Source organism: Pezoporus wallicus, unplaced genomic scaffold (genome assembly GCF_028554395.1).
Source record: "Pezoporus wallicus isolate ANWC-B61680 ecotype Strahan unplaced genomic scaffold, APGP_CSIRO_Pwel_v1 contig_9913, whole genome shotgun sequence".
Classification (NCBI taxonomy): Eukaryota; Metazoa; Chordata; class Aves; order Psittaciformes; family Psittacidae; genus Pezoporus; species Pezoporus wallicus.
Window position 1 is genome coordinate 513,060 of NW_026640215.1, and position 26,309 is coordinate 539,368.

Below are 26,309 nucleotides of genomic sequence, written 5' to 3' on the forward strand. Positions count from 1 at the left end.
GAAATCAAGAGCTTCTTTTATCCTCTGTGTCCCCTTCCAAGTCTCCCAATAAGTGCCTCCTGCTAGAAGTAGGAAATGCTAGGTGGGGTTTTAGAGGGAAGGGTTGTTATTCTTTGAGATGTCAAACATTACATGACTGCAGCACTAGAAACTGCAATACAGAGGGGCACAGGGGAGGGAAAAGGACGTACACTGAGATAAAACAAATTTAGGAAGATGATTTCACTGTTACACGTATTCTGTCCACATTGTCAGCAAAGTAAGGCTCTTTTTAAATTATGAAAGATTTTGTGCATGTTTTCCCCTCTAAAAAACATCTGTAAATGATTTTTTTTTTTTTTTAGCTGTAAAATGCTTCAGGATTGTGAAGAAAACAAAAACGCAAAACAAAAAAACCAACAAAACAAAACAAAAACCTCCAAAAAATAAAGACCAGGCTTCCTAAAAAATAAAATAAACCAAAGAAAATCCCTCTAAATCTACAGCAATATTTTAACTGGAAAAAGGTCCATTTTCTCTGGTTCGTCAGTATAAAAGGTTCCTTTATTTATATATATTTCAGTTTTTAGGATGCAAGTTCATCTTGCTCATCTTCTCATGTATGGTCCATTGAGAGACTGCTTGGGCACCCCAGCAGCGTTCATGTAGCTGTGATGGGAGGGGCCAGTGTACATCATGTTTCCATGAGGATTGGGCTGCATAGGCTGCTGGGTGTAGGCCTGGCTCCCCATCATTCCCATCTGCATCTGCATAGGATACTGTGCTGTCTGGTTCATGTAGGCAGGGTTACTATGGTAACTGCTGTTCATCATGGGCTGTGTCATTCTGTAGCTGTTCATGGCATTCAGAGTGTTCATATTCATGGAGTTAACGTTGTACGGGGTGGTTGGCATTAGGTTGACCCCCATGTTCATACCCCGCTGGACAGCCAAGGCCCGGGGCCCGGCCTGCATGGCAACCGCAGGGGGGCTGCGCCCGTAGAGCTGCTGCTGGTGCGCGGTCGCAGAGGGCAGCGGCGCTGACTTGGAGCGGATGGAGATGTGCCCCTTGACTGGCATCTGCCCCTGCAGCCTCTGGGTGTGCGGGATCCCAATGTTGGTGGCAGACATATTACACTGGAGCAGAGGTGACGTGAGGTTCATGGTGGTGGACGCCAGGTTCGGTGGAGGTGTCATGGTGGCTTGTGCTTGTGGTGTGCCTGCTAAGGGATGGGAGGGAGCTAGCTGAGCCAACCCTGTGTTGGACAGGGAAACGCTGGTTGCATAGGAAGTCACAGCAGGAGAATGGCTGTAAGGCATGGCATGAGGGTCCATAATGGTGTTTGTCAGCTGCTGCAACTTGGCTAAACTGAACGTGGCTGACGGTTGTGAATAGCTCCCAGCACCAAAATCCCCTGGGATCCTCTCATAGATACTTATGTTACCGGTGCTTCCTGATTCGGGTATTTCCATGATCATAGGTGCTGGGGTGAAGCTGTTGTTCATGCTACACTGCGACAGCGGAGGTTGCTGCTGGGGTGGAGGTGGTGGCTGTGGCTGCTGTGACTGAGGCTGTTGCTGTTGTGGCTGTGTTGTTGGTTGCTGGTTACTTGGAGGCCTTTCTACTACACAGCTCTGAGGTGACTTGATATTGCAGTTTGCTGCAGGCTGGACAGTGTTTTGCTGCATCATGCTGCAACTGCTGCCAATGTTTGCCATTTGCTGAGTGACAACACAACTGTTCTGAGTGAGGCTGCTAGAAGAGGACAGTCCTCCATAGGAACAGCTGCTCTGGGAAGAGTTATTTCCACAGATGCTGCCTCCCATAGTGGAGTCGTAGCTGCTGGGGTTCTCATAATTCTCTGTAGTGCTCTCAATGCTGCCAAGGTCACTGAAGCCACTATCCACCACCTGCTGAGAGTGGTCCGATACTGAAGGCACATCCATCATGGGGCTGGTCTCCATGTTCTGCATAGAGGGTGCGGACAGGGATCCTTGTTCAGGACTTATCTGGGTGTAACTGCTCTCCAGAGCAGGCACATTTGGGCTGTTGACAGAACGTACAGACTGGCTGGGGTGGGACTGAACAGAGGATATTGGACTGTTGTGTTCTGAGGCCTGGCAATCTTCAACCATGGATATCTGAGGATCCTCCTCAGTCTGGGTGTAACTCTGCAAAGTCTGACAAGCTGCGAGAGTTTCTTCACAGTCCTGGTAAGCTACATCATGCTCATTGCTTTCCTCCTGTGTCAAGGACTGGACTGCTTGAACAGTTTCAAGATCTAGCTCACTATGAGGAATCTCTTCCTCTTCCTTTAACTCAATTAACCCTTCTTTATTACTCTGCTCTTCTTCGTGGTCGTCTTCAGACCCAGGGACGTGCTCTGAGCCTACTGATGTCTCATTGGAAGCCTGCTCTTCCTCAGAATCTGCCTCCGTTTCATCTTTTTCTTTTGTATCTTCTCTACTGCTTGGTATGCTTGTTTCTAAAAAACACTCTTGCACCTGAGGCTCCTCCTTCACCCCTTCTCTAACAGGCTGCTCCTCCAACTCTTTTTTCTTTACAGACTCCAGATGACCGTCGTCTTCATCATCAGCATCGTGATCTTCATTTTGATTCGTTGCTGCTGCAACTTCCTCTTCTTCTTCATGATCATGCTCAGGTTCGTCTAGTTCTTGCTGTTCTTCTTCTGATTGCCTCTGCTCTTCTAAAACCCGTGGCTTCTCCTCTACCTCCTCTTCTATCTCAGGCTCTTTTACTTCTGGCACTGGACTGCTGTTGCTGTCCACAGGAGAAACTGCTCTTACTTCACTGCTGGCTGTATCTTCCTCTTCTCCCTCTCCTACCTCTTCTGCTTCCACATTCACATCTTCCTCTTTCCTTTCCTCAGTAAAAGGCAGCTCTTCTTTCTGCTCAACACCTTCCTCTTGATCTGAAAGTTTGGGCTTACGCCCTGGTTTTGAATTAGCTACCACTGCATCAACTCCTTCATCCTCAGCTGACGGTGGCTCCTTTTCCCGGTTCAGTTTAAACCCTGGTTTTCGACCAGGTCTTTTCTTCCAGTGCACTGGTTTTCGGCTTTTCCCTTTTGGCCATCCCTTCTTCTTTTTCATGGGTGTAGAAGTATCTGGCTCAAGTGAAGAATCCTTATCTTCACATTTTCTCAGCATAGATAATGGTTTCAAAGGTGGGTTACCTGAAAACACAAATTGAAAGACATTGTTCAAACGCATTTGTTTGACCCCAGCATTCCCATCATGTTTATCAACTTTTTGTATCAATACCAGCTTAGAGATTCATTGTGAAGGGTTAACAAGAAAGATCAAGGGCTGCTTGTCAGCAATCACATTACATTCTCAAAGACCACCAGTGTTTTCAAGCACATGCATGGTCAAAGCCCTGAGCCTTTAACACACAGTGCAGGCGAAACATCAGGCTGTATGATACAGTCCTGGAAAAACTCACCACCCTTGACAAATGTTACTTATACAATAGTTCACAAATGAAAGTGTTCCATGAAGGTGAATTAAAACCCTGTTTCTATTTAGATCTGTATGCTGTGCATCTGCTGAAGAAAGTTTTCACTTTTGGGCGGCTTTATGCTTTTAAATGCTTTTAAACAGAGACACAGATAACTGAATTGGGCCAGATTTATTTTACACAACGGCTGGTAAACTGCTGCAACAGTTAACCACTGACACTAGTTGATACTCACCCTTTACCGTCTGAATTTCTGTCTTCAGACACAGGATTTACTTAATCTGCTTTTGTATTAATTCTCCTTTTATCTGCTAGGCAGAAAATCTCTCTTATCAAATAAGTAAATCTCCTTACTCACCTTAGCAATTTGCAACTTGATCAAGTCACTCTTTTGCCTCCGCTTTCTTTGAATCTATTATAGAACATTTGTTCTAATCTCTTAATCAGCCCACGACTGTTCTTGTGAACTATTCCAGTCTATCAAGTGTGAATAACAGAGTAAAGATGGTTGTTTGCAGTTTCACCAAGGCTAAATAAAGAGATGACAGAATGTCTCTACTTCACTTGAGATTCCCTGGTTCATGTATTTAGGATCATCTGAATCTCTTTGGCCCCTAGGCTAGAAACCCATGCTAATTACTGGACATGACCTTCAAACACTCTATCACAGACTTCAGCAGCGAGCTGCCCTTCACTTCATTTACCAAACCCCCTCTCTTCCTGGCAGCTAGTATGTTATATTTTAATCTATCCATAGATGGATTCATTTTCCCCAGTATTCAGAGTACATTTATTCACATTTCTGCCCTTTCCACCACCTCAAAAAATGTTACTGATTCCAGGCTATGAATTTCCCAAGAAGAGCTGTCTTAAGTCCACAGTTATGCAATGAAAGTAAAACTGAGTAACGGACTCCTAGCAGTTCACAAACACTTCTTCAAACCTAATCGTAGGGCAGCTGAGTTACTCCTTCCCTTTGCTCAGACAGGCATTTACTCCAAGTATCTTCAATGAGAAGTGCTCTGAAAAAATGCTGGGTATTAAAAGATGAATTTAAAACAAATACTGAATTCAAAATTTGAACAATTTCATCCATAAAACAAATATTTGGAATGTGAATAAAGGAAAGAAAGGATCTGTCACAGTCAGTGTATCACTGGGCAGGAAAAAGGCAGTGCTAGTTTCAGAGTGTTTGGTAAAGCATTAGCACTAAAGCCCTCCAAAAAATGGATAATTCCACTCAAAAAGAAAAAAATAATCTACTACTTCTCTTCCCCTTTTCCCACATTTCTCTATTTCACGCTAGAGAACAACTTATTATTTCTCTTGTTCTGGAAAACTGAGGGCTCTCCAGCCCATTTCTGGTTTGTTTCTGTAAGTGACCCTGCTGCAGAGGTTTTTTCACAGACACCGATTTCATTAGGAAAGCTGAATCAAAAGGATTCAATGACCTTTGATCAGGTCATTGCTAATAAGACAGTTAAAAGCATGCACCACATTTTCATAAGACTTGGGAATGTTTCAGGCTGGTCTGACTGGTAATTTATGCCTAACCCTACATTTTGCCTAGAAGTTACAAGACAAGGGAAGCAGCTTCTTTTGTCATGAGCTAGTATCATCTGACACCCACTGGCACAGTATCTAGATCAAACTTTCAACTGCATACCACCAAACATACCATTAGTGTCATCAGACTCCTCCTCATCTTTGGACTTCCTCTTAGAAGAGGGTCTATGCCTGAGTGTATCTGGTGGGGTTAAATGCCGAAAGTATCCACTGGGCAAAAGTTCATTCTCCTCCTCCTCATCCTCCTCCTCCTCTTCCTCCTCCTCAATCTCAAATGTAGGCTCTAATCGGGGCATTGGTCGTTCGGAGTCTGAGTCCTCAAACGGTTCATCCAGCACTTCTGTGGTCTCTGAGATGGTTTCAGTGACAACACTGCTATTGTGGTGCTTACGCTTGCGGACTCGCCTCTTCCGATGAAGAATTGGTTTCTGAGAGTGGAAGTCAGGAGAAGAGAACACATTTTATCACATGCAGTAGGAATAAGACTCTGATAAATAGAAAACATGAACAGCAGAGTTTAACAGTCTAAGCAGGAGCAGAGGATTCCCTTCTGGAGCCCAGACTTCACTAGAAATACTGACAGGCACCTGCCATTGGCTAGACAGATGTCAAACACAATTTGTGTAATAGTATAAACCATTTATACAGCTGACATTAACAGCCCATCCATTACAGCTGAAAGTTCATTAACACTACAACACAGATGCGAATAAAGCTGCAAAGATGATACAGAAGAGAACTTCTCAGTGCAGCATTCCATGAAGAGAGGATCTTCTTGGTCACACTGACAGCATTCACATCTCTGGTAAACCATTCCAAAGACTTTCTGCTGTGACTTTAGCTGTTTAGACAGCATTGGTGTTTTGTCAGCTTCTTTTAAAGTAGGACTGTATCTGTTTTTATTTTGCATGACTAAAACTTTAATAACCACTTTTAAAGGTGGAAAAATCAAAAGCATAAGGCTTTTGTCAAAAAAAAAACCAAAATCAGAACCCCCACCAACCCACTTACCTCCGATTCAACAAGAACCACCACCACAAACAGGTAGCAGCAGAATGTACCCTCCAGAGTTCTGAAAAACTGAGCAGATGCTATCTGTATGCTTAATACACCCATCATGAATTGCACAGTCCTTCAGAAAGCACCAACATCATGACAAACCAGATCGCATGATACAGTCAGAGACAACAAGAAATAAGGCACACACCTTTCGTTTCAATGTTGGCTTGGTGAGAACAGGCGGAGAGCTCGATCGAGGACTCACAGGTTCATCGTCTTCCTCTTCACTACTCTCACTAAAACACCTCAGAAGTGCCCTGTCACTATCACTGTAGCGGCGGGGTAACCTGTCACAGTCCTCTGGGAATCTGCTCTTCAGTGGCTCCGTGTTCTTTTTCAACTGCCCTCTCCACCCTTCCATACCTTCGCTGTACCGCCGACGGGGAACTGCAGATTCTTCCCCTTTGCCATACTGTCCCTGGGAAACTGCACATTTTTCCTCCTCTTCAACGTATCGGCTTCTTGGGGCTGGGGACTTCTCCTCACATTCACCACATCTTCCTTGCAAGACTGCTGACTTCTCCTCACAGTCACTGCACCGGCCTTGGGAGGCTGCTGACTTCTCCTCGCATTCACTGCATCGCCCACTGGGAACTGGTGGTTTGTCCTCCATGGGCAACATTGACTCCTTGTCACAAAAGGGCTCCCGAAGTTTCTTGCTCTTGCGGTTCCATCGCCCTCTTCGTGAGGGCTGGCTGTTTGCAGGAAGGCTATCCAGGGGGAAAATGTGCTTGTTTGGCCGTGCAGAATTGGCTGGAGCAACAATGTCTGGCTTTTTTTCACTCTCTGTAGGTGAGTAAGGCTCTTGCTCTTTCTTCTCCCATGACACAGATTTTGCCATCTGATTTAAACAAAGACAAAGAGGTTTCACACTTCCTATTTAAGCATGCAAGTCTATCCAGAATTTGAGTCCACAAAAGTCTCTTGAGCAAGAAGTCAGAAAACTTGAATAAGAATGGCTTTTAAGAAGTTGAGAAGAACAAAACAGTTGACCTTTTTGTGATTCTAATAGTGCTAACTGCTGCTCCTTCCCTTCCAGGTGATAATGTGCCTTAATTACCTTCCCCACAAGTGACTTCAGTCAGCAGCAGCCCGATGGAATGCAAACATCACCTCGCTACATTCAATCACAGGATTTATTTCATTTTCAAGTTAAAAGTGAGACAAACTTGAAGCTATTCTGTGAAGCAAAAACCTTTGGTGAGAACCATTAAAACTGTAGGTTCATTCATTTCTATTTATGCTATTTGTCAAATACTAGGTCCTTCAAACCTAAATCTATTTCAATAATCTGATTAAAGACAAGGCTGCTTGAGAGTGAGAGCCAGATTCTGTGGTGGTTTGGGGTTTTTAACATTGCTTCTCCCCCAGACTGCAAAAATCATGAAGGGCAGAAAAAGCCTTTCTACTATTTTCAGAAATACCCTTTAACCTTTCTCTAGACATAATGTTTTCCCTACATTTAAGTTCTAATCTGAAACTATCAAGACCCATGAACTAATCATGACTGTATTGGTTTTTACAATTATGCCAAACGCCCAAGCTTGGCATCTGCAATCTTGTTTGCACTGCATGCAAAAGCACCGAGTGTAACGTAGGTGCCACAAAGAAGTAACAGATTCACTCTTACACTGGTCTCTGAATCTTTTTCTTTCTGCTGCTGTTGCTCTTCGTTTTCCCCATCCTCTGTCTCCTCTTCTTCATCTTCAGAGACAACGGAGTTGGAAACTATAACAGGTGTCCAACGCAGACATTCTGCATCCACATCTATAGGTCGGACATTAGTTCTGAGCTTTGCCATATGTTCCTGGATAAGCTTCTCCCGACGAATGATCACAAATCTAAAGAGCAATAACACTCTCATCAACAACAGGCTACACACAGTATGTGCTGTCATGTGAAACAGATGTAAGGTATTACAGATAAAGCTGTGTACTCTCAATCAGTGCTACCATGGGTAACATACAGATGACAGAAAGCTCCTCAAAATTGTACTGTTTGCAGTACCAGATTACCAGAGAAAGCATCTGAAAACTGAGAAAATGTTAAATTCCTTCCACTTCTTGTTAATGGTGAAGACATTCCATGGGTAATATTCAGCTGCAAGGCTATCACTTTCATTATGTGTCAAATGGATAGGGGGTATGCCATTTGGAGAACAAGCAACATAAGGTGAAAGACACTGAACAGTAATAAGAGGACTGCTTTAAGAAGTTATAGCCCTACTACCAGAGTATGTTTTATTCAGTGGTTGGGAGTAGTTATCACTGATTAAAATATACTGTGAAGTGAGGACATAAAACTGTTGACAAATAACTTCAAGTTTTCCAAGTAAGTTCCAAGTTTAACACAAAACACGACAGAATACAACCCCATTCCCCAGATTACTATGGTCTGAATCAAGAATAATTCCACGTATTTCACTTGACTTGTACACTCATTTGGATACTTAAGTCTTAAATAAAAGCAAGCTTATTAGATAAGCTTTGTCTCCAAATGCCATTAAATTTCATTCAAATACACTGGAAGCTATTTGGAAATACAACAGGACTCCTGTACTCACTGATCACTACGGAAGTCAAGCATTCGTAGGTGATGTAAAGTGGAAGTGATATCTTGAGGGCAGATCCCAGTCAGCTTACTCAATTTCTTGATGCTTAATTGCTTGTCATGTTGATGATAAAGGCACTCCAATATTACACTTTTCCAATAAGCCATATAGGAGAGGCGCCCCAGGTCTGACAGGGGCTTCTCTGGTGATCCTGCTTGACCCTCACGCTTTGACAGCAAATAGCCTGAAGATACACAAGAAATGAAATTCAAGAAATTAGCATATACAGCTTCTCTTTCCACCCCAACAAAGGCAATTTTATCCAGAAAGCAGCTGAATGTTGCCTACAAAGTCCAGATTCTAAGTCTGAGGAATACACTGGTTGGGTTTTTTGTGGTTCGAAGTCCTGTTCAATGACACTGATGGAGATTCCTAAACTGCATCACCACCACACATTGGCCACGGGCAACGCCACGAGAGGGCAGCAGCTCTCTACCCAGAAACTCTATACACAACCAGGCTGCTGAGTATCCTCTGACTACAACAGCAATTTTGAAGATGACAGAAGGAAAGCGTATTTTAGCCTTTTAAAATCATTTAGTTGAATATTTTCTCCTGCCAAACTTCAGGGCCATACTGGACAGCATGGGCTATACTGGACTGCATTCAGCATAACAACAGAGATATAGTTACAGTGGCAAGTTTCCCTATGAACTTGCGGAGATCCATGTATGAATGCGAGAATTGTTTGAGTATTCAGAGCCTCAGTATGTCTGGTCTTACTACTCTCAAAGCTAAATTAAAACATAACTATGACTACTTTTTGCTTAAGACACTCTTTCACTTAATCAAGATGTCAAAGGTTTCAACAGATTGTGCAGTTTTAGGGCTGGATTTCTGTAGAAAGAACTACATGCACTAAAAAAAGTGAAGAAAAAGTTCCTTACTGAAGTCAATTAGGAACCTGCCATAGCCCTTACGCTGGTATTGAGGAAGAATCATTATACAGGACACATTGTACTTCTGTTGGCAGTGTTTCTCCTGTTGGAAAAGCAGCAAATTAGGACAAAACAAAAAAGACAAGACAATAAGTGAGAAATCAAAGCTGTTCTGTACAAGCCCCTACTTATGGTTAGGGCAAAAAATGAGCCAGAAAGCAAGAGAGTTTCTTAGGAACAGCAATGTATATGAGTCAAGGTCAAATGTCGAGTTCATAGCAGAGAAAGTTCAAAGCAGAAATCTGAGTCAGCCTAATTCATTGAAAAATATTGCCATATTGCAGTGACCCTTTAAATGGGATAACCAGAATATCCTAAAATCTAACCTCAAATGTCCTGTTCTGAAGACCAAAAGGAAAAGCTTCAACTAAAGCTGTTTAAAAATAAGTAAAACAATTACAGACAAAAACCTTGAGAAAACCCGTCTGAAATCTTGGCTCTGCTCTGCCAAAATAACTAAAAGGTTTAGGACAAGAGGCAACGGGGTCAAACTGAATACTTACCTTGGAAAAGTAGCCAACAAGGTGACAGCCCTTGACATCATTCTGTGTCAACACGTAGAAAAGAAATGGCTCCACATCATAATAGAGTGTCTTATGGTCCAGGAAGAGTTTGGCTAACAAGCACAAATTCTGGCAGTAGATAGTGCTGACATTGCCATCAACCTTACAGAAAGGAGGAAAAGGTTGTCACTCCATTTGCTGTCACACAAAGGCATGCTTCATCTGGCTATACCTATACATTTGAGACGTCTAAAACGAGAAGACGACTTCTCCAGCATGGATAGTGTCTCAAAAGACTTAAAACCTTCACAGCATAAAGGCTGTGGCCAAGCCACTGTTACATTCATTAGTTTAAAAGAAAACATTCATTTTCCTAAAATGAAAAAGCATTTTGACATAGTGAGCCTTCTCCTGTGTTTTGTGGATGAATAATCCACCCATGAGGTCAGCTCCCACTGACTTCTTGTAGTTCACTCTGCAACTGAACCTTTGAAGAATGAAGATCTTTAGGGCTAGGGAAAACTCATCACACGATTGGGTGCTAAAGACACTATGTTATAGATAAAAGTGAGTGGCTTAGTCTTCTTACTTACTTCAAAGACTGAAATATTGTTTTTTCTGTAAATTTCATTGGCTGGAGGATGGAACCAACCACATTTTTTCATATGCTGTTGGAGAATAGTTCTGCTTTTCATATACTTTAGACAGAACTCACAAAGGTACAACTTGGGTAACCTGTAAGCAACGATAAAGAAAGATCAGAGACTGAATACATAGACTTGTATAAAACACTTCACCCCTGCAGATAGAGACCTTGATGAAAACAAAGCCAGCAAATACTGACCTAGTGCATGTGCTAATAAGGCCAAAACCACCTTACCACACTTAAAGCCATGGCACTTATTTGTCCTATAAGAAATGTATACTAAAAATATGTATTCAATGTCCTGAAAAATCACTTTTTCATTATTATGTCAGAAGAAATATCTGCAGGGATTAAAATCCTAGAAAAAACAGCAAAACCCCCTCCAGTTTTGCACTAGTGACACTAGGATGGATTAGATAAAAAGTTCCTATTCTCTCCCTTCCCTCCTGGTAACAGACAGCTGCATGTACCCCTGAGCAACGGGTCACACCACCATCTGTTTGCTTTAAAGCTGTTTTACATACTGCATTGACATGAACAATTTGAATGCAAGTGTCCTGATGCTCTTGTGATTAAAGTTCATTTACATACTCTAGCTTGGGCAGCGATGCTGTTTTCAGTTACTTTCACTGCCTTTAGCAGAGCTACAGTAAGTCCTCACAGAACACATGCTTATATTAAATGATAAAGAGTTTTATTTCATTTTCTCTCTGTATTTATAGCCCTTAGAAGTTATTCCTCTTTATGAGTCAAGTTGAAGGTTAGACAGTTTGCAGTGCAGACAGGTTGCAGAGTTATTAAGCAAGAGAACATCAAACCAACTATATGTACACCACAATCTTTCAGATGCCAAAACTTGCAACATTAAACATTTCTTCTTTAGCTGTGCTGAACTACATACAGCATTAAAATAGTTCTTAGGAATCAATCTCTATATTCCCATGGCAATTCAAATGCTCACAGCAGATGCAGGTTGTTGCAGAGAGCTGATCGACTTTTGACTCAGCTTAAAAACACCTTCAAACATCTATTAACTGCCATGAGAAGTATTGGGATTACGTGTACTTTGCTTCTGGCTACGTTCAAATAGAATCTTCTTCAGATTTCTGTACCAGCTGGGGCACAGCTTTGCCATAAGCACTGAAGCAGAACAAAGGAGAAGTACATTCAGTCATGCTCTTACCTCGAGTATTCCTGTGGATAGGGGGAGGAGTACCACGTCTGGATTTCATACTTGCCAAATTCGATTACAGAAGGGCATCGGACTTGTGGATCAGGAGGCCCAGTCACCCCTACTTTCTATGCAAGGGGAAAAACAAATTGCCATGAATTTCCCAGGGAAAGGCTTCTAAGCTGAAGTCAAGCATTCTTATCTGTAGAGTCCATCCGCACAAAGAATGAGGTGACACTAAAACCCAGCACCAGTGACACTTCAAGCATGTGATTCGCAAGAAGAAAGAATCAGCGAGCATTGTCATACCATGTATCTCCACTACCTTCCACACTGTTGCATGGTACACAGCAAAACTGAATACAATCTTTTTTCAGTCACGTTTCTGTTTCCTTTCTTGTTATTTCAATAGTAACTGATTCACATTTCCTTCTGTTTTACTCAGAAGCTAAACAGAATGTTTCACTAGTCAGCCAAATAAGATCTTACAGCTCACTACCTGCATATGAGCCACAACCATTTACTACTTTATTTTCCCCCTCATCAGTTTACAGATTTATTCCTTATCTCCTTTCACCTTAGGCTATCTACTAGAACAAGCCTAGAGTTTGCTGCTAGTAAAGTACCCAGGATTTTATCAATAGCCCACACATTTTAGCAGCTATTTATCTATGTTCTGACACAACTAAAGCCACAGCTCTCCAGGCATTTTAGATTTCCACCTTAACCTCTCATGCTCACTTTCATATTGTCCTTCAGCTCTCTTGAGGGCAGTTCCCCATTACTGGGAAGCAGCAGAAACCAAGCACATTGGCTTCTCTGACAGACTGGTTCACCTATTTCTTGGGTCTGTTCTTGGGCTGTGGTGAGATTTGGTACCTACTGCCAGATACTGAAAGTTCCACTTTACCTGCAGTGCTTGTTCCTGAATATCTCTAAACAGCTCCATGTCCTTTTCAGTTAAGACATCCTGGGTCCCAAAAAAACGGTCTTCATTTTCCTGTTTTCCATCCCAGCCATCCTGATTGTCTGTAAATGAGAAGGAAAATTGGCTTCACCTACATTTACCAAGGAGTATCTGGCTTTTAGTGCAGCAACAGATAACATCTGTCTGTATTCAGGCATTTTGCCAAGTTTTTTTCTTATGGGACTTTCTAATAAGATAAACCATTAAGGAAGAACCAGTTCTGGATTTGTGACCAAACTGATCAAGAAACACCCCTTCCACAAAACAAACATTAAACCCACAGCACATTTCACCTCATCCCCAAAGTATTAAGATACACCATTGTTCTTTCAGCACCAGCCAGGCTAATGCATGTAATTATTCTAAAGCTTTAAATCTCATAGATTATTGTGGAATATTTTCCACTGCTTCTTTAGGAACAATTCAAGCTATGAAACTACTCAACAAGGCTATAAGAACCTCAATGCATCAAAGAGAACTGACTGCATTAACTTTCAGCTCGAAGTTTTCATTGCAGTACTATCAACATCCTAGCCTTTGAACATGCTCTTGGTGTACAGGATACTTACATTGGCAGGGTGAAAAATCTTTACCTGTGGGCCATTCTGAAGTGCTAGATTTCCTGGTACCCTTCTTCCTGATCCTGTACTGCTGAGAGTAGTCTACCACTTCCCCTCGAGCTTTTCGTCCATCAGGGGAGGGAGTGAAGAATTTAGTAAGGCCATCTATAAGCCCTTTGGTTTTCTTGTTAAACTTCAGGGTGGTGCTGCCATCTCTGCAGAAGTCCAAGACATCTGCCTGCTCCAGGTATCCTCCTTCTGATGATGCTGACTGGCCGGACAGGGTGATCTTACGCTTCCTACCCCGACCAGGGCCAGTCCGAACTTTGCTGAAAGGACCTTTTGATCTACAGAATGAGAAGGGTAAAGATACTGTCAGATGATTTGCTAATGTGGTTAAAAGAAAAACTGGACAAAAAGAAGCACTGAGATTACTTCTATTATTTCACAGTACTTTAGAGAAATTCTTTATTAAAGAATAATGAAATTGTGAAAGAGATCTTCTCAGAGTAAACCAGACACCAGGAATACCCACTGTCCTACTGAATCTCACACCTTGCTCCTCCTTAGAGACTTACGTCGTATTTTGATTCTTTAACCTGTTTTTGGGACGTCCTATTGGGTTAGCATAGCGTCGTTTTATCTGGGCTGCCTTCTTGTGTAAGAGTTTCCTTCCTTTCTTCCGTGGCCGACATATTTGACATATCCACATACCTACAAGACACAAATCCCCATCACTGAATGCAAGTGACTTCTATAGAGAACATGAAGGAGAATATAGGCCCAGAAAGGGTACAGAAAGGGTAGGAATGGTAACAAAGGCCCCAATTATCACATATATATGTAAGCTTTTCCACCACAAAGTCCTCACCTTTTGGCATCCTGGTAAGAGGCGGGTCACAGCACTCCATGTGAAAGCCACGGTCACATGAGTCGCAAAATAGCATGTTATCCTGTTGAAGACAGATATAGTTAATCTCTCTTTAGATGTGCATCAGCATTAAGCCCTCAATGAATTTGTCACCATCTCAGAAACACACACATAGTTTTTAACTACAGACGTTATCATGGTATTTCACAGGTATCAAAGACTACCGGACTCTCACAAAAGCTGCAATTATTTGACTCTAGAATGATTTTATTTTGTAGTTTAACAGGACATCCACAAGCCCAATGTCCTCTTCGTTCAGTCCACATTCCACTGTACTCACAGCATTTTTGCCCTGATCTCGACAGGAACTGCATGTTTTGCACTCAATACACTGCCATCGCAAGGCTTTCACTCGAACTGTCAACTCTGGAGAAAACTTTAAACAGGACGGATGACCTACAGAAAGAGAAGAAAATCCTACCTGTAAAACCACAGAAAGCTCACAAATTACTTTATCTATTACACAGTCCCATGCATCATTTTGATTATCTAGATACTCCTATTTTTAAGTGCTTCTATTCTTACCTACTTAGAAATACAAAACCAACATCTTAGATAGCAAGTGTTAGGCCCACAAAGAACAGCAAGCTCATTTTTCAGAACTGAATTGAGAAACATGAGAAAACTGGTCATCATTACCACATTTTTAGAGAAACCTCTGCAAGCCACATGAAGTATTTCTGTTAGGTTAACTTAACAGCCTCCCCTCTGGGAGCATATGATTCAGCTGAGCTAGTCATATTATACGCCGTAGATGCATACTACTCATACATCTGGGTCAGGAGTAGTCACTACACTAGACTTCTACACTTGCCACTTGTCTCTAGGTTGTTACCAGTTGTGGCAAGGTTATTATCAGTTGCATACTCCTCATACGTATGGGTCAGTAGCAGTCATTATAGCAAGCTCTTCTGTCTCAAGAGGATGGCTTATTACCAGCAGCACTGTAAACGGGCACTTACCACTGTTGCCACAGTCAGCACAAGAGATGAGTTCTTCAGGTTTCTTCTCCCGATTTTGCTCTTTTGTACCAAGGCAGAAACTGCAGATTGGAATTGGTTCAGCAACCGGCTGAAGAGGAATACAGGCAAGAAAAGCACTGAGTGCTCCAAGGCAGCAAATCGTAACACATAAAATCACAGACACGTTTATGTAACAGGTAAACAGTGTATGATACTGGCTCACAAGATTTCAGTTGGTCCTCACCATACAATACTGTACTAACAGTAGATATCTGATTTCTATTCAGGTTAAAGACAAGACACATACAACCAGGTACAAAGGAAAAGAGAATGGAATTCCAGAGCTAGGGAAAACTTGGAAAAACAAGCTGGGAAAGAGAATTCCAAATGAATACATAACCCAATGCAAAGTTAGAGAGAGCTGGTGCCGTAATCTGGCAACAAATGAACGACCCATGAGGTGATGCAGTGGTGGAAAAAAGGCACGGATGACCCCAGAGCACAGTTGTCCTAAGACATTCCCATCAGGTACCCAGAAAGTGGTAGTGCAATTGTCAAAAGCATTTGCAAGACATCAGCTGGGATAAAATGTATTATAGAGCAAGTGCAACAACTGTGCTATTAAGTATTCTTATAAGAAATGATGTCTGAAGGGGGCTATAGGGATGCTGGTGAGGGACTCTTCATTAGGGACTGTAGTGATAGGACAAGGGGCGATGGGTTCAAACTGAAACAGGGGAAGTTTAGATTGGATATAAGGAGGAAATTCTTTCCTGTTAGGGTGGTGAGGCACTGGAATGGGTTGCCCAGGGAGGTTGTGAATGCTCCATTCCTGGCAGTGTCCAAGGCCAGGTTGGACGAGGCCTTGGGTGAGATGGTTTAGTGTGAGGTGTCCCTGCCCATGGCAGGGGGGGGGAACTGGATGATCTTAAGGTCCTTTCCAACCCAAACTATTCTATGATTCTATGTCAGTATGCTGCAGACCAACAGGTTTGCTCTCTAAAAAAGTTCAGGAGGGTTAAAAAGATGGGAAAAAGACGTAAAGATGAGGCAAAAATAGGTACTAACTAGCCTACAATACATTTGGCCTCAAATAAGCTGACGGTTTTTAAACCAAATCACTGACATTCTATAACAGTCTCCTCAAAGAAGTAGCCAGTACAATAACTGGTTGTTTATAAGTGGCACTTGATCAACTAATGAGAGCAAAAGGAGAGTCTTATCTCCAGTAACATCAAGTGCTGGATTTCATAATCTACCGAATTCTTTCTACTCCAATTTTGTGAGGAAAATTTAATTTAAAAGTGTAATAAAAATCTGCTAAAAATCACATTTAAAACATTGGAAGCACAAAAAATGATAAGATTATGGTAAGTTTTGAGACACATTCTTTGTATAGCTGTACCATGGGAATGTGTGATTTCACACAAACCTTTTTCTGAGTATATTATGCAGTTACATATGCACATAATTACTGTATGGAAGCATATGCCAGAAGAACTTAAAGGAATCTTTACTGTGGCTAAGCCAAAGCAAAAGCTACACTCAGAAGAGTTTCTTGCAGAAAACAGGTTGGTTTATAGTACAGTAAAATACAAACTGGAAGTTTCAAGCTCTATCTTTACTTGGTGCACGGGCCCAGGGTATTCACAGACCAAGGTGTGTTCCTTACAACACACACTGGTTGGAAACAATCAGAACACCCTGTCTTATTTTCAGATAAGGAAATGCTCAGAGAAAACTCCTTGAGAAATGTCAACAAGCAGATCGGCACGAGGACTACAGTACACAGTGATCCCTGTCTGGCATCTGCTGGTCCTCTCTGAAACAAATGCAAGGGCCTGGATTCACCACAAAGTTGCAGTAAAAAGGTTTAGCCATCCTCTGGATTTGGTCAGATATTGGTTGTAAGAAACTACCGTGGGTCTTGGAACAATACTTGCTACTGCTCTTTGCTTTGAAGGAGTCTTCTATGACTGTTTCACTAGTTCTAGTGTACTAGTGTACTTCTTGCATTATAAAAGCAGCACTACTGCAGCCCCTGCAGACTTGTATCCAAGTAATGGGGAATTCATTGTATGAGCAGTTCACATCTGAATTGCTTTAGATTCAATGATAGCTTCATACAGTTACACACAACTATGTGACCGAGGTACTTACAAAATGCTTACGTGACCATAATAGCTGCCTATTCCTCATGAAACATTAGAAGACATGAACAATTGTATTTGTTATGGTCCTCTCTCTGTCTCATTTTTCTCTAAGTCATTGACTAGCAAAGCTCAGCAGTGAATCCCATGGCCTGTCTTGCAATTTATGTTGCCTTGAATAAAACGAACAGGAGGACCAGAAAGTGGCCCCAAATGCAGCTGGCCTCATCTCAGGGGCCATCCTGTATCCTTTGGGAAAGCAAAGCTGGAACATTCATGCAGCTTTTCAGGGTATAAGTAAACTATTTCATATATCCTCTACAGGAGTTCATGAGCAATTTATTTAATCAAAGAGAGTCTTATAGAACCTCTATTAGGCAGTCTGAGATGGTCTTTCTTATCTCTCCTAGCCAGTATTTGTGCATTCCCTGTTCATCCCCACAGTCCTTCAAATGTGGATGTCCCCATGTGGAAACTGTTAAGCTTTGGAAGAACCAACTCAGAGATGGTGCTTTAGAATCATTTATTGAATAGGAATGACTTTGAATGTGGAGATGAGGCTGCTCCTCCAACGCTGCTGCGTGAGCCTGCGCTGTGCTAAGTACGGCGAGATTTCACTGCTGCTGTGTTTGTTCAGCAAAGAACATCCTGGCAAGTGGAAAACGCAAGCACACAATGAGGGAGTCGTGAAAACAAGCCTGGGAGCAGCCAGCTCACTTTCATACTGCACATTTTTGGCAGCCATTCAACTCCTTCTGCTGTTTTTCTCGCAAGCACATCTCTGTGTGTGATGTCACCAGATTCAGCGAGGGAGGGAGCCAGAACAAATTGGACTGACAGCGCGCTGCAGCCTGCCAGCCTCTCGGCACATGGTGTTACTATACAAAGGATGTCTAGAAACCAAACGTGCTCCCTCTGGATTCAGAGGCTGTACCCCCTCCTAAAGATGGCTACAGAGAAGTGCCTATGGAGAGGAGGCAGGCAAGTAGTCTTAATTCAGGAAAGTGAAGTAGGAAACTCCTATTCCACTGCCTCACCACCCTCACAGTAAAGAACTTCCTCCTTTTATATCTAACCTGACCTTCCCCTGTTTTAATTTGAACCCATCACCCCTTGTCCTATCGCTACAGTCCCTATGAAAAGAAATATATGAAGGATTACTGCAGTGGAGGGAGCATCTGAAATGCTGCTACAGGAGTAAAGTGAAGTGTTACAGGTAATAACTTAGATATTAGTTCAGTATCTACAGGCTGCATTCTATGCAGTTGTTACAACATCTAAGAACCCACCAAAAAAGGGACCACTACTTGGAGCTGACACTCAAACTGTCTTACTATTAAACGTGCTCATGCTAAGAACTTCAGAGAATGTCAACTGGCAATATTTAGACAGTCAGTTGTTAAATAACCTTCCCAGAGCTAAGAAGTCCTTTAATCAGAGGATTAAAACAATTTGAGATCGGTACGTCACAATCAGAATCACATGCCAGGACTTCCTGCCTGAAACAAGGGGGGCAGGAGGGAAGGGAGGCTCCAGCTTCTTTCTTTGCAGAATAAAGGAACTCCCTTCATTTGACACTGATTCAGGACCTCCGAAGCTCGAGTGCCTGAAGTCTTCTTTACCCAAAGCTGTATTCTGGAAGCCGCCCATACAAAGGTACCCAGATTTGGCAAACCCAGGTGAAGTGAGGCAGTCAGGCACTGTATTTTTATGAATGTATATTTAAAAGAGAATAAGAACCTGGTAGCAGGACAAAGTGAGTGCAGCTGCTTTGCCCCAAGATCGTGCTGAAGATTTTATATGCACCTTCATGATCAGCAGTTTCTGAAGCTCAGGCACTGCAACACAGTGACTAAGAGCACCAGAATTATCTTTCCCCTAAAACAGGGGAAGTTCAGGTTAGATACAAGGAAGAAGTTCTTTACTGTGAGGGTGCTGAGGCCCTGGCACAGGTTGCCCAGAGAAGTGGTAAATGCTCCATCCCTGGCAGTGTTCAAGGCCAGGCTGGACAGAGCCTTGGGGGACATGGTCTTGGTGTGAGGCGTCCCTGCCCATGGCAGGGGTTGGAACTGGAAGATCACAAGGTCCTTTCCAACCCTATGATTCTGTGCATAGCAAACGTATCTCTGCTCTTTCTTCCCTCAGTATATAAGAAAGCTAACACTGAAAGCAAGTTGTTTATTTAGTGATGTTTTCCAGCTTCCACCTGCCTCCCTACCTGACTACACTTTAAAGCTCTGTAATAAATAAGGTTCCTTTATTAACCAAACTTCAGAGATGTGCCATTCCCTATCTGTCAACAACCTCCAGAAAAGACTAACAATGGAGATCCAGCCAGCACACTGGATTAGTCTCCTTCTTCTTCACCAGCTATCCTATCCTCAGCTTTTGCTGAAACTATGTCAGAGAATGCCATTAAAAACCACTTCCTCCACAGCAGTATACCATTGATGTAGGTACTCATTACAACCCTTACGTCTTCCCACACTCACAAACATTGCCTTTAAGTTGCCATTACTCTGAACACTGTCAGAGACCCTCTTGATATCATTCCATACCATTTCACCTTAAGCTCACAGCCATGGTCTCATAGCATCCTCCACAGCTTCCATGACCTGCTTATGTTTGCTCCATTACTAAGAACTACTTTACCTGTTCACTAATCAAGTCCAAAGAAATCTTTCAGCATTTGAGTTTCCAGAGTTACACAGAGTGCAGATGGAGGCCATCTGTTACCAACCACGATTTGTTTCAGACAGAACTACAGCCTTCTCTTCTCCAGAACCAGCTGGAAGAGAGGGAATCCTAATCCTCCCCCAGCTGAGAGCCAAAGCTTAAAGAGCATCCTTGGAGTGTAAGGGTGATCTCTCAAAATGTAATTACAATGTTCTGGTTGCAGATCACTTATGTACTCCACCCAAAACAAACCAATCCACAAATAACTTCCTTACCAGCAATGGGCCAGTTCTTTGCTTTAAGACATGGAATTAACAGTTATTAACCTAAAGCAGGCACAATACAGCAATAGCTGTTGTATGCTTAAAGGCCTTCAACTATAATGCCCTCAAAGCATAGGATCTGTCTAAACAGATAAAAGAAGTTTGTCTTCATGTGCTATGCACAAGTGCACACTGGGATCTAGAACCATTAAATGCAAGAGAGAAAGCCTAACGGATGCTGCATGTATAATAACCCATAGTTAAAGTGATTGATAAGTACCACCAGATATAAATAGCAACACAAAAGCAGGAAACGGGCCATAAGGAACACGTGAGAGCAGCACAGGCAATCTGCTGTAAATATTCCTCCTCTTTTTCAGCCTCAGAAGTTTCCCCATTTTTTTTTTTCAGGAAGCACTTTCAGAATAGTGTTTTTATACCATCAGCTCTACTGCAGCACAACAGGAAGACATTTACTTAAAGGTTGCTATAGCCATGTCCAGTTTTGACATAAAGGAGTTTCAAGCAGAGTGCAACGGAGATCAGTTAATACTACCCATATCGTGGAAAACAAGCATCAACAAAAGCAGAACAAGCTGCCTTTACCAAGAGCTTCCAGCCTTAAGACCTGCATTTTACTATAGCTTGGTTCCTCACAATAGTGTACCTAGAAAGAGCTCTTTCTTCTTCAACAGTACTAAGTATTACTGCATTGTAGTAGCCTTGTAGTAGTGCAGTAATCCTTGCACTGTAATAGTACTATATTAACTATTAAACAGTCCACCTGTTTTCAGCTGGGACACAGCTAATTTCCTTCCTAGTAGTCAGTACAGTGCCATGTTTTAGATTTAGAATAACGCTGCTGCTCAGCAGCATTTACACCAAGTCAAGGACCCCCATGGCAAAGGGGTTGGAAATACATGATCTTAAGGTCCTTTGCGACCCCCATTCTGATTCAATGACTTCTCAGCTTCTCAGCAGTGAGGAGGCTGTGGAGCACAAGAAGCTGGGAGCCAGCCAGGACACAGCCAGGCCAACTACCCCAGCTGGCCAAGGGATATTCCAGACTATAGGATTTAATGCTCCATATATAAACTAGGGGGAAAGCTGGTCAGGGCCCGCTGCTCAGGAAGTTCCTGGGCATTGCTCAGCAGGCGGTAACTGGACATCATTTGTTTTGGTTATTACAATTATTTTATCATCGTTATTATTCATTTTCCCTTCCCTGTCTGTCCTATTAAACTGCCTTTAGCTCAACCCACAAATTTCACTTCCTCCCCCCCCCCCCCCCCATCTCTCCTCCATCCCAATGCACTGGTGAGATTTGGCAGCTACCTGCTGGCTTAAACCACAACACCACTCCTTGTTAATTGTAGTCCTACTGCAAACACCCCCATGCACAGACCACGCAAGTGATAAGTTTCATTCTTACTTGTTAAATACATTATTACTGGTTTTGTTGACGATGAATGGATAAACAAGACATGCAGGGTAGTGCACTTGCATTCTGGGCATAACAGTATAAGCATTTATCAAGGTAACCCAGTTTGCCTGAACGTCTGTACAAGCACTGCTTTCTGAGCTAGCAGGGGTTTGAATACAGCTAGTATTCAAGCTGTGGCTGGGTTCCTCCTTTGAACTTGACCACCATACTATGCAGTTTTAAAATCATGGTGCTTGCCTCCAAAGGAAGGTACACCCTGCAGTAAGTGCTGCCATCATACTCAGTCATGACTTTCTGTAACCTCAAACCCATGAACGTATTCGTTTAGGAATGACTAAAAGACACAATTAAGATTTTCACCATGTAGCTAGTATACCACGACCTTTATTTGTTACACAGATAGCATTATTCTTTGCTCCCTTGAGTGCTGTCTTATTTCACACTAAATGCCAACTTCCTAAAACAAGACACTTTTCAATTACACTTTTGTACAGCGCCAAACTATTAGGTACTAGAGCCCTATAAATAAAGACTACTGTACCAATGAGATCTGTTCAGTAAGATGACCCAGGGCTTTCCAGACCAGCACAGGTTCAGTGAGCTCTTCTGATTCAACAAAACAGCAGCCAAAAAAAAAAGGCACAGATTTATTTATTTCAAAGTTTCTGATCAAAAAAGACCTAAAGTATTGCAAGCCACAATCCTCCTCCCCAGCATTCTGAAGATGCAACATACACCTGCATAAGGAGTTTCTCACAAGTAAAGACATAAACAGGCATTTGATAGCCATAGGTAAGCATCAGATACTTGTTACTTTTCAGGCTTCAAACATACAAATAGGAGTATTTCAAACTAAGCGCCTGTAGGAGAGAGAAATCAGCCTTTCTTGCCTGGCAATGCAGCACACCTTTTGTGCCAAAAGGTCAGCAAAGAAATGAACACATTAGTGGTCCAGCTAAAACAAGGTCTGGCAGGTTGCAGGGCTGACACGACAGCACACAACCGAGGCACCACAGAGAGCAGAGCCGAGGATCCCTCCTGCCCTGCGCTGCCCTCTCTGCCCTCCAGCAGCAGCTCAATTTCACAACACAGAACATTAACTTAAACCAACAATTTCATTTAACAGTAATAAACTCGGCTGCAAACCCTAGCAGGTGAGGAGCAGAATAGCACTTGTTCTATCTTTGCAATGGCTGTGGTAACCTCTGGCAAAGCCACAAGGTGTCAGCTCGAGGAAGATTAACTTCCTAAATCCTCTCTACATCACCTGCACCAATCATGACCAAAATCCAACCAACAGAAAAACCTCCACGACTAAAAACCCAACAAAGTGGTGGGGAAATAGCCCAGAAAACTTCATCAAGATAACTCTCAAAGATTTTTCTGCATACTTGTATCAAGCCTTTCTAATCCCAATGGCACCTCAATAGCTGGTATATGTTAAAACAGTATCACTGTTTATTCTGTTTAGCATTTATAAAGGTGACAAAACCAAATCTGGCATTCATTTAAAGGTAAATTATGGTTTCCAAAGCAGCACCAAAGAATTTCTTCTCCCAGCTCAGAAAAGGCATTTTTAAAAGCAATTAGGAGGGAGTTTCATGAAATAAAACTGTTCCTCATAACAGATACTGGCATAGAGCAAATTTTCTACAAGAAACAAAATACTTTCAGAGTAAAAATCCTGGGTTTTACTAAATATATATAGAACATATATAGTTTATACATTTTTACTATATGTATAGCAAGTATACTAATTACACAATGAAACACAAGTGATGATTATGCTTTAAAGACATCTTTCAGGCATATTTAACCAGAAATTTCCTGTAGCAATTGCACTGTAACAGTAGGATTACTTATTTAAGAGTCCAGCCTGCACAGATCAGTAGATGGTGGACTCAGCACTGAAAATATATTGCTCCACACCTATTACCTCTTTGGGTAACCTAAAGTGGGAGCCCTGACATCTGCATTTCCTTACTCCCAGCTGTGTGGAAGTGATAGTGCTTGCGTGATACTTACTCAGGAGGCAGCAGCTCAACCATCTTCTCTTTCAGTACAATTTCAGCACGAATTCCCTTTACTTTTAGGTACTGCAACAATTTGCCACCCCCCCTCCTTCTTTCCACAACAGAAGTAGGTACTTGTGAATCCTACACATGAGTGAAGGCATACATAGCGATTAAAACTGAAATTAAAGACGACTCTTCTTTTGTCAGCCATTGTCACTAACAGATAAGCAAGTTTCAGCACTGAGCTCTGCCCATCAGCAGGGTTTTTTCCTGTTTGCTTGTTTTCATCAAAGTTGTGCTTTTAGGCCAGGGATTTCAAAACCACCATGGAAGCAGCATGTCACTACTACCTGGTAAACCATGATAACTTGCCATTGGTTTTGTCCTTGAACGCTAGAATGTGGTACTCACAGAACACCCAGAGAAAAAAAATGAGCTGAAAAAAGGCAAATGGTGTTTCCTAACCAAAGCTTCTGTAGTGCAGCTTTATGTTTAATGTAAGCCTCGACTCTCACAGACCTCCTGCAAGCTGCTCATCAGGTTCACAGTGCACAGGGAAACAGGCAGAACTGAATGTTCACTTCTAGGCACCTAAGCAAAGTGACACTACTATCAAACACACAGGTAAACACTTGCAGCTCAGTGGAAGCTACTTGAACAAATGAAAGGAAGAGCTATCACACCTTTAAGATTCATAAACTTGGATCATGAGCGACATGGAGAGTTCTTAAACGGATGTTAAACACTAAACTCTGCAAGGATAAAAGACTAACAGCAGCAAAGACACAGGTCATTAAGATTTCTCAGGTTTGGGAGGTTGAGCTTTTTTTCGTGTTTCATTGCCAAGGCTCTTGTAAGAATCAGGAGAAACACTGTCACATACTGCAGAAGGATCTGTACTGAATAATCCCATTAAAAAATAGGAAAACAAACTGAAACCCAAACCAAACACACAAAAGAAACCCACCACCAAACAAAAATCCCTCCCCACTCCCAAGCACCCGGTAAGTCAAGAAAATGACTACAGCACAGTAAGCCTTTTCCATCTGTAGAACTGGTTGAGATTTAACACAAAACAGTGAAGGAAGATCTTCTGTGTCTGTGCAACCCCCCACCAAAAACATACACACACAAACCTCAAACAAGACCAACAAAACTGTCTTAAAATTCATGTGGAACGAGCTCAAGTTTTGGCTTCCACTGACTTGTCAGTCAATTAATGCTGGCACAATCTACATAGATGTTTTAATAGCTTATCTTCAAAATGCCCTAAACTCCTACAAAACTCAGCACGGGTTACACAGCACAGAGAGAACGTAAAGAGCAGGAATTGAGGATGCTCGTTGAAAACAAACACATACAAACCCACAACTAGATAAAAACTAACAACCAAATCAACAAAAAATACCCCACAAAGCACAAGCCCGAAAGAATTTATGCAGGAAATGCCTTGCAAAATTTCTGCTATAGCTACTGTGCATCCTTATGTTGGATGTTCCACCTGAGCAGGTGGAAAGGAATTAGGGAGCATAGCTAACAGCCCAAAATGCACATACATACAAATGTGCATGGGTTTATGCACCCAAGAACTCAACAAGCTACTCTTCCAGGGGACAAAAAACAAACCACAGACCAAATTCAGTATTTATAGTACCCCATATTAATCACTCACCACTCTGTGATATATCCTATTTTAAGAAAACCCCAGGGAACAGTTCATCTGAAAGAGTATCAAGATAGTCCCCAGTTTTGGCACGTTAGAAGATGACCAAACAGGCTGCAAAACATGCTGCATTAATAATAATATGCACAGCTCATGTTTTCCACTGTTTCTACCACTCTCAAGTCAGGTATCTCATGTCCTAGGCCTCTTTAAATCCAGTTTTTATATCATTTTACAGCTACCCTGATTTCATTACAGGTATCACTGAAGTACATAGGAAACATTTGTAGACAGAACACTTGAAAAAAGGATAGAGGAAGCTGCTGGAATTTCCAGCACAGAGTAATACTTACTTCCTATGTTCCACCAGCTCACAATACCATACTCTGACTAGCCAAGTATTGTGTTCACAATAGAGCTCCCACAGTTAAATTAGAACTTCTGTAGTTTTAAGTCTTCAAACCCTAATAGATCATAAAGCAGCCCTCTCACCAGAGAGTAAAGCTCACCTGGAATACCAGGAGCATCACACACTCAACTCATCCCTGAAGTGGGTATTTACAACAACAACAAAAATCCAACACTGCTGAAAAATGTATTTATTACTGTTAGAAAAAAGTAATTTCACATTATAGAAGCCCTATGAATTACTGGCAGACTGGCCTTCAATAAACCAAGAGAGACTTCTGTTTTACACTGCCTCTACAGCAACACAAGGACAGGTG

General features: G+C 42.1%; 1 protein-coding gene across 4 annotated transcripts in view; it reads right to left on the minus strand.

The window, feature by feature from the left end:
- Nucleotides 1–525: 525 nt before the first annotated feature.
- The window catches only part of KAT6A (lysine acetyltransferase 6A), a 30,279-nt gene continuing 4,495 nt past the window's right edge, over nt 526–26,309 (minus strand). For 3 of the 4 annotated variants that reach the window (XM_057418093.1, XM_057418092.1, XM_057418094.1), the window contains exons 4-18: nt 15,374–15,482; nt 14,692–14,807; nt 14,352–14,433; nt 14,059–14,194; nt 13,490–13,827; nt 12,864–12,982; nt 11,966–12,081; nt 10,730–10,871; nt 10,137–10,298; nt 9,583–9,676; nt 8,648–8,879; nt 7,715–7,925; nt 6,233–6,925; nt 5,138–5,453; nt 526–3,175 (exon numbers count right to left, since the gene is read on the minus strand). In XM_057418093.1, coding sequence (XP_057274076.1) covers nt 588–3,175; nt 5,138–5,453; nt 6,233–6,925; nt 7,715–7,925; nt 8,648–8,879; nt 9,583–9,676; nt 10,137–10,298; nt 10,730–10,871; nt 11,966–12,081; nt 12,864–12,982; nt 13,490–13,827; nt 14,059–14,194; nt 14,352–14,433; nt 14,692–14,807; nt 15,374–15,482 — 5,454 coding nt within the window. In that variant the 3' untranslated portion in view covers nt 526–587. The remainder of the gene's footprint in view (nt 3,176–5,137; nt 5,454–6,232; nt 6,926–7,714; nt 7,926–8,647; nt 8,880–9,582; nt 9,677–10,136; nt 10,299–10,729; nt 10,872–11,965; nt 12,082–12,863; nt 12,983–13,489; nt 13,828–14,058; nt 14,195–14,351; nt 14,434–14,691; nt 14,808–15,373; nt 15,483–26,309) is intronic. The other variant, XM_057418095.1, reaches the window with a different exon arrangement.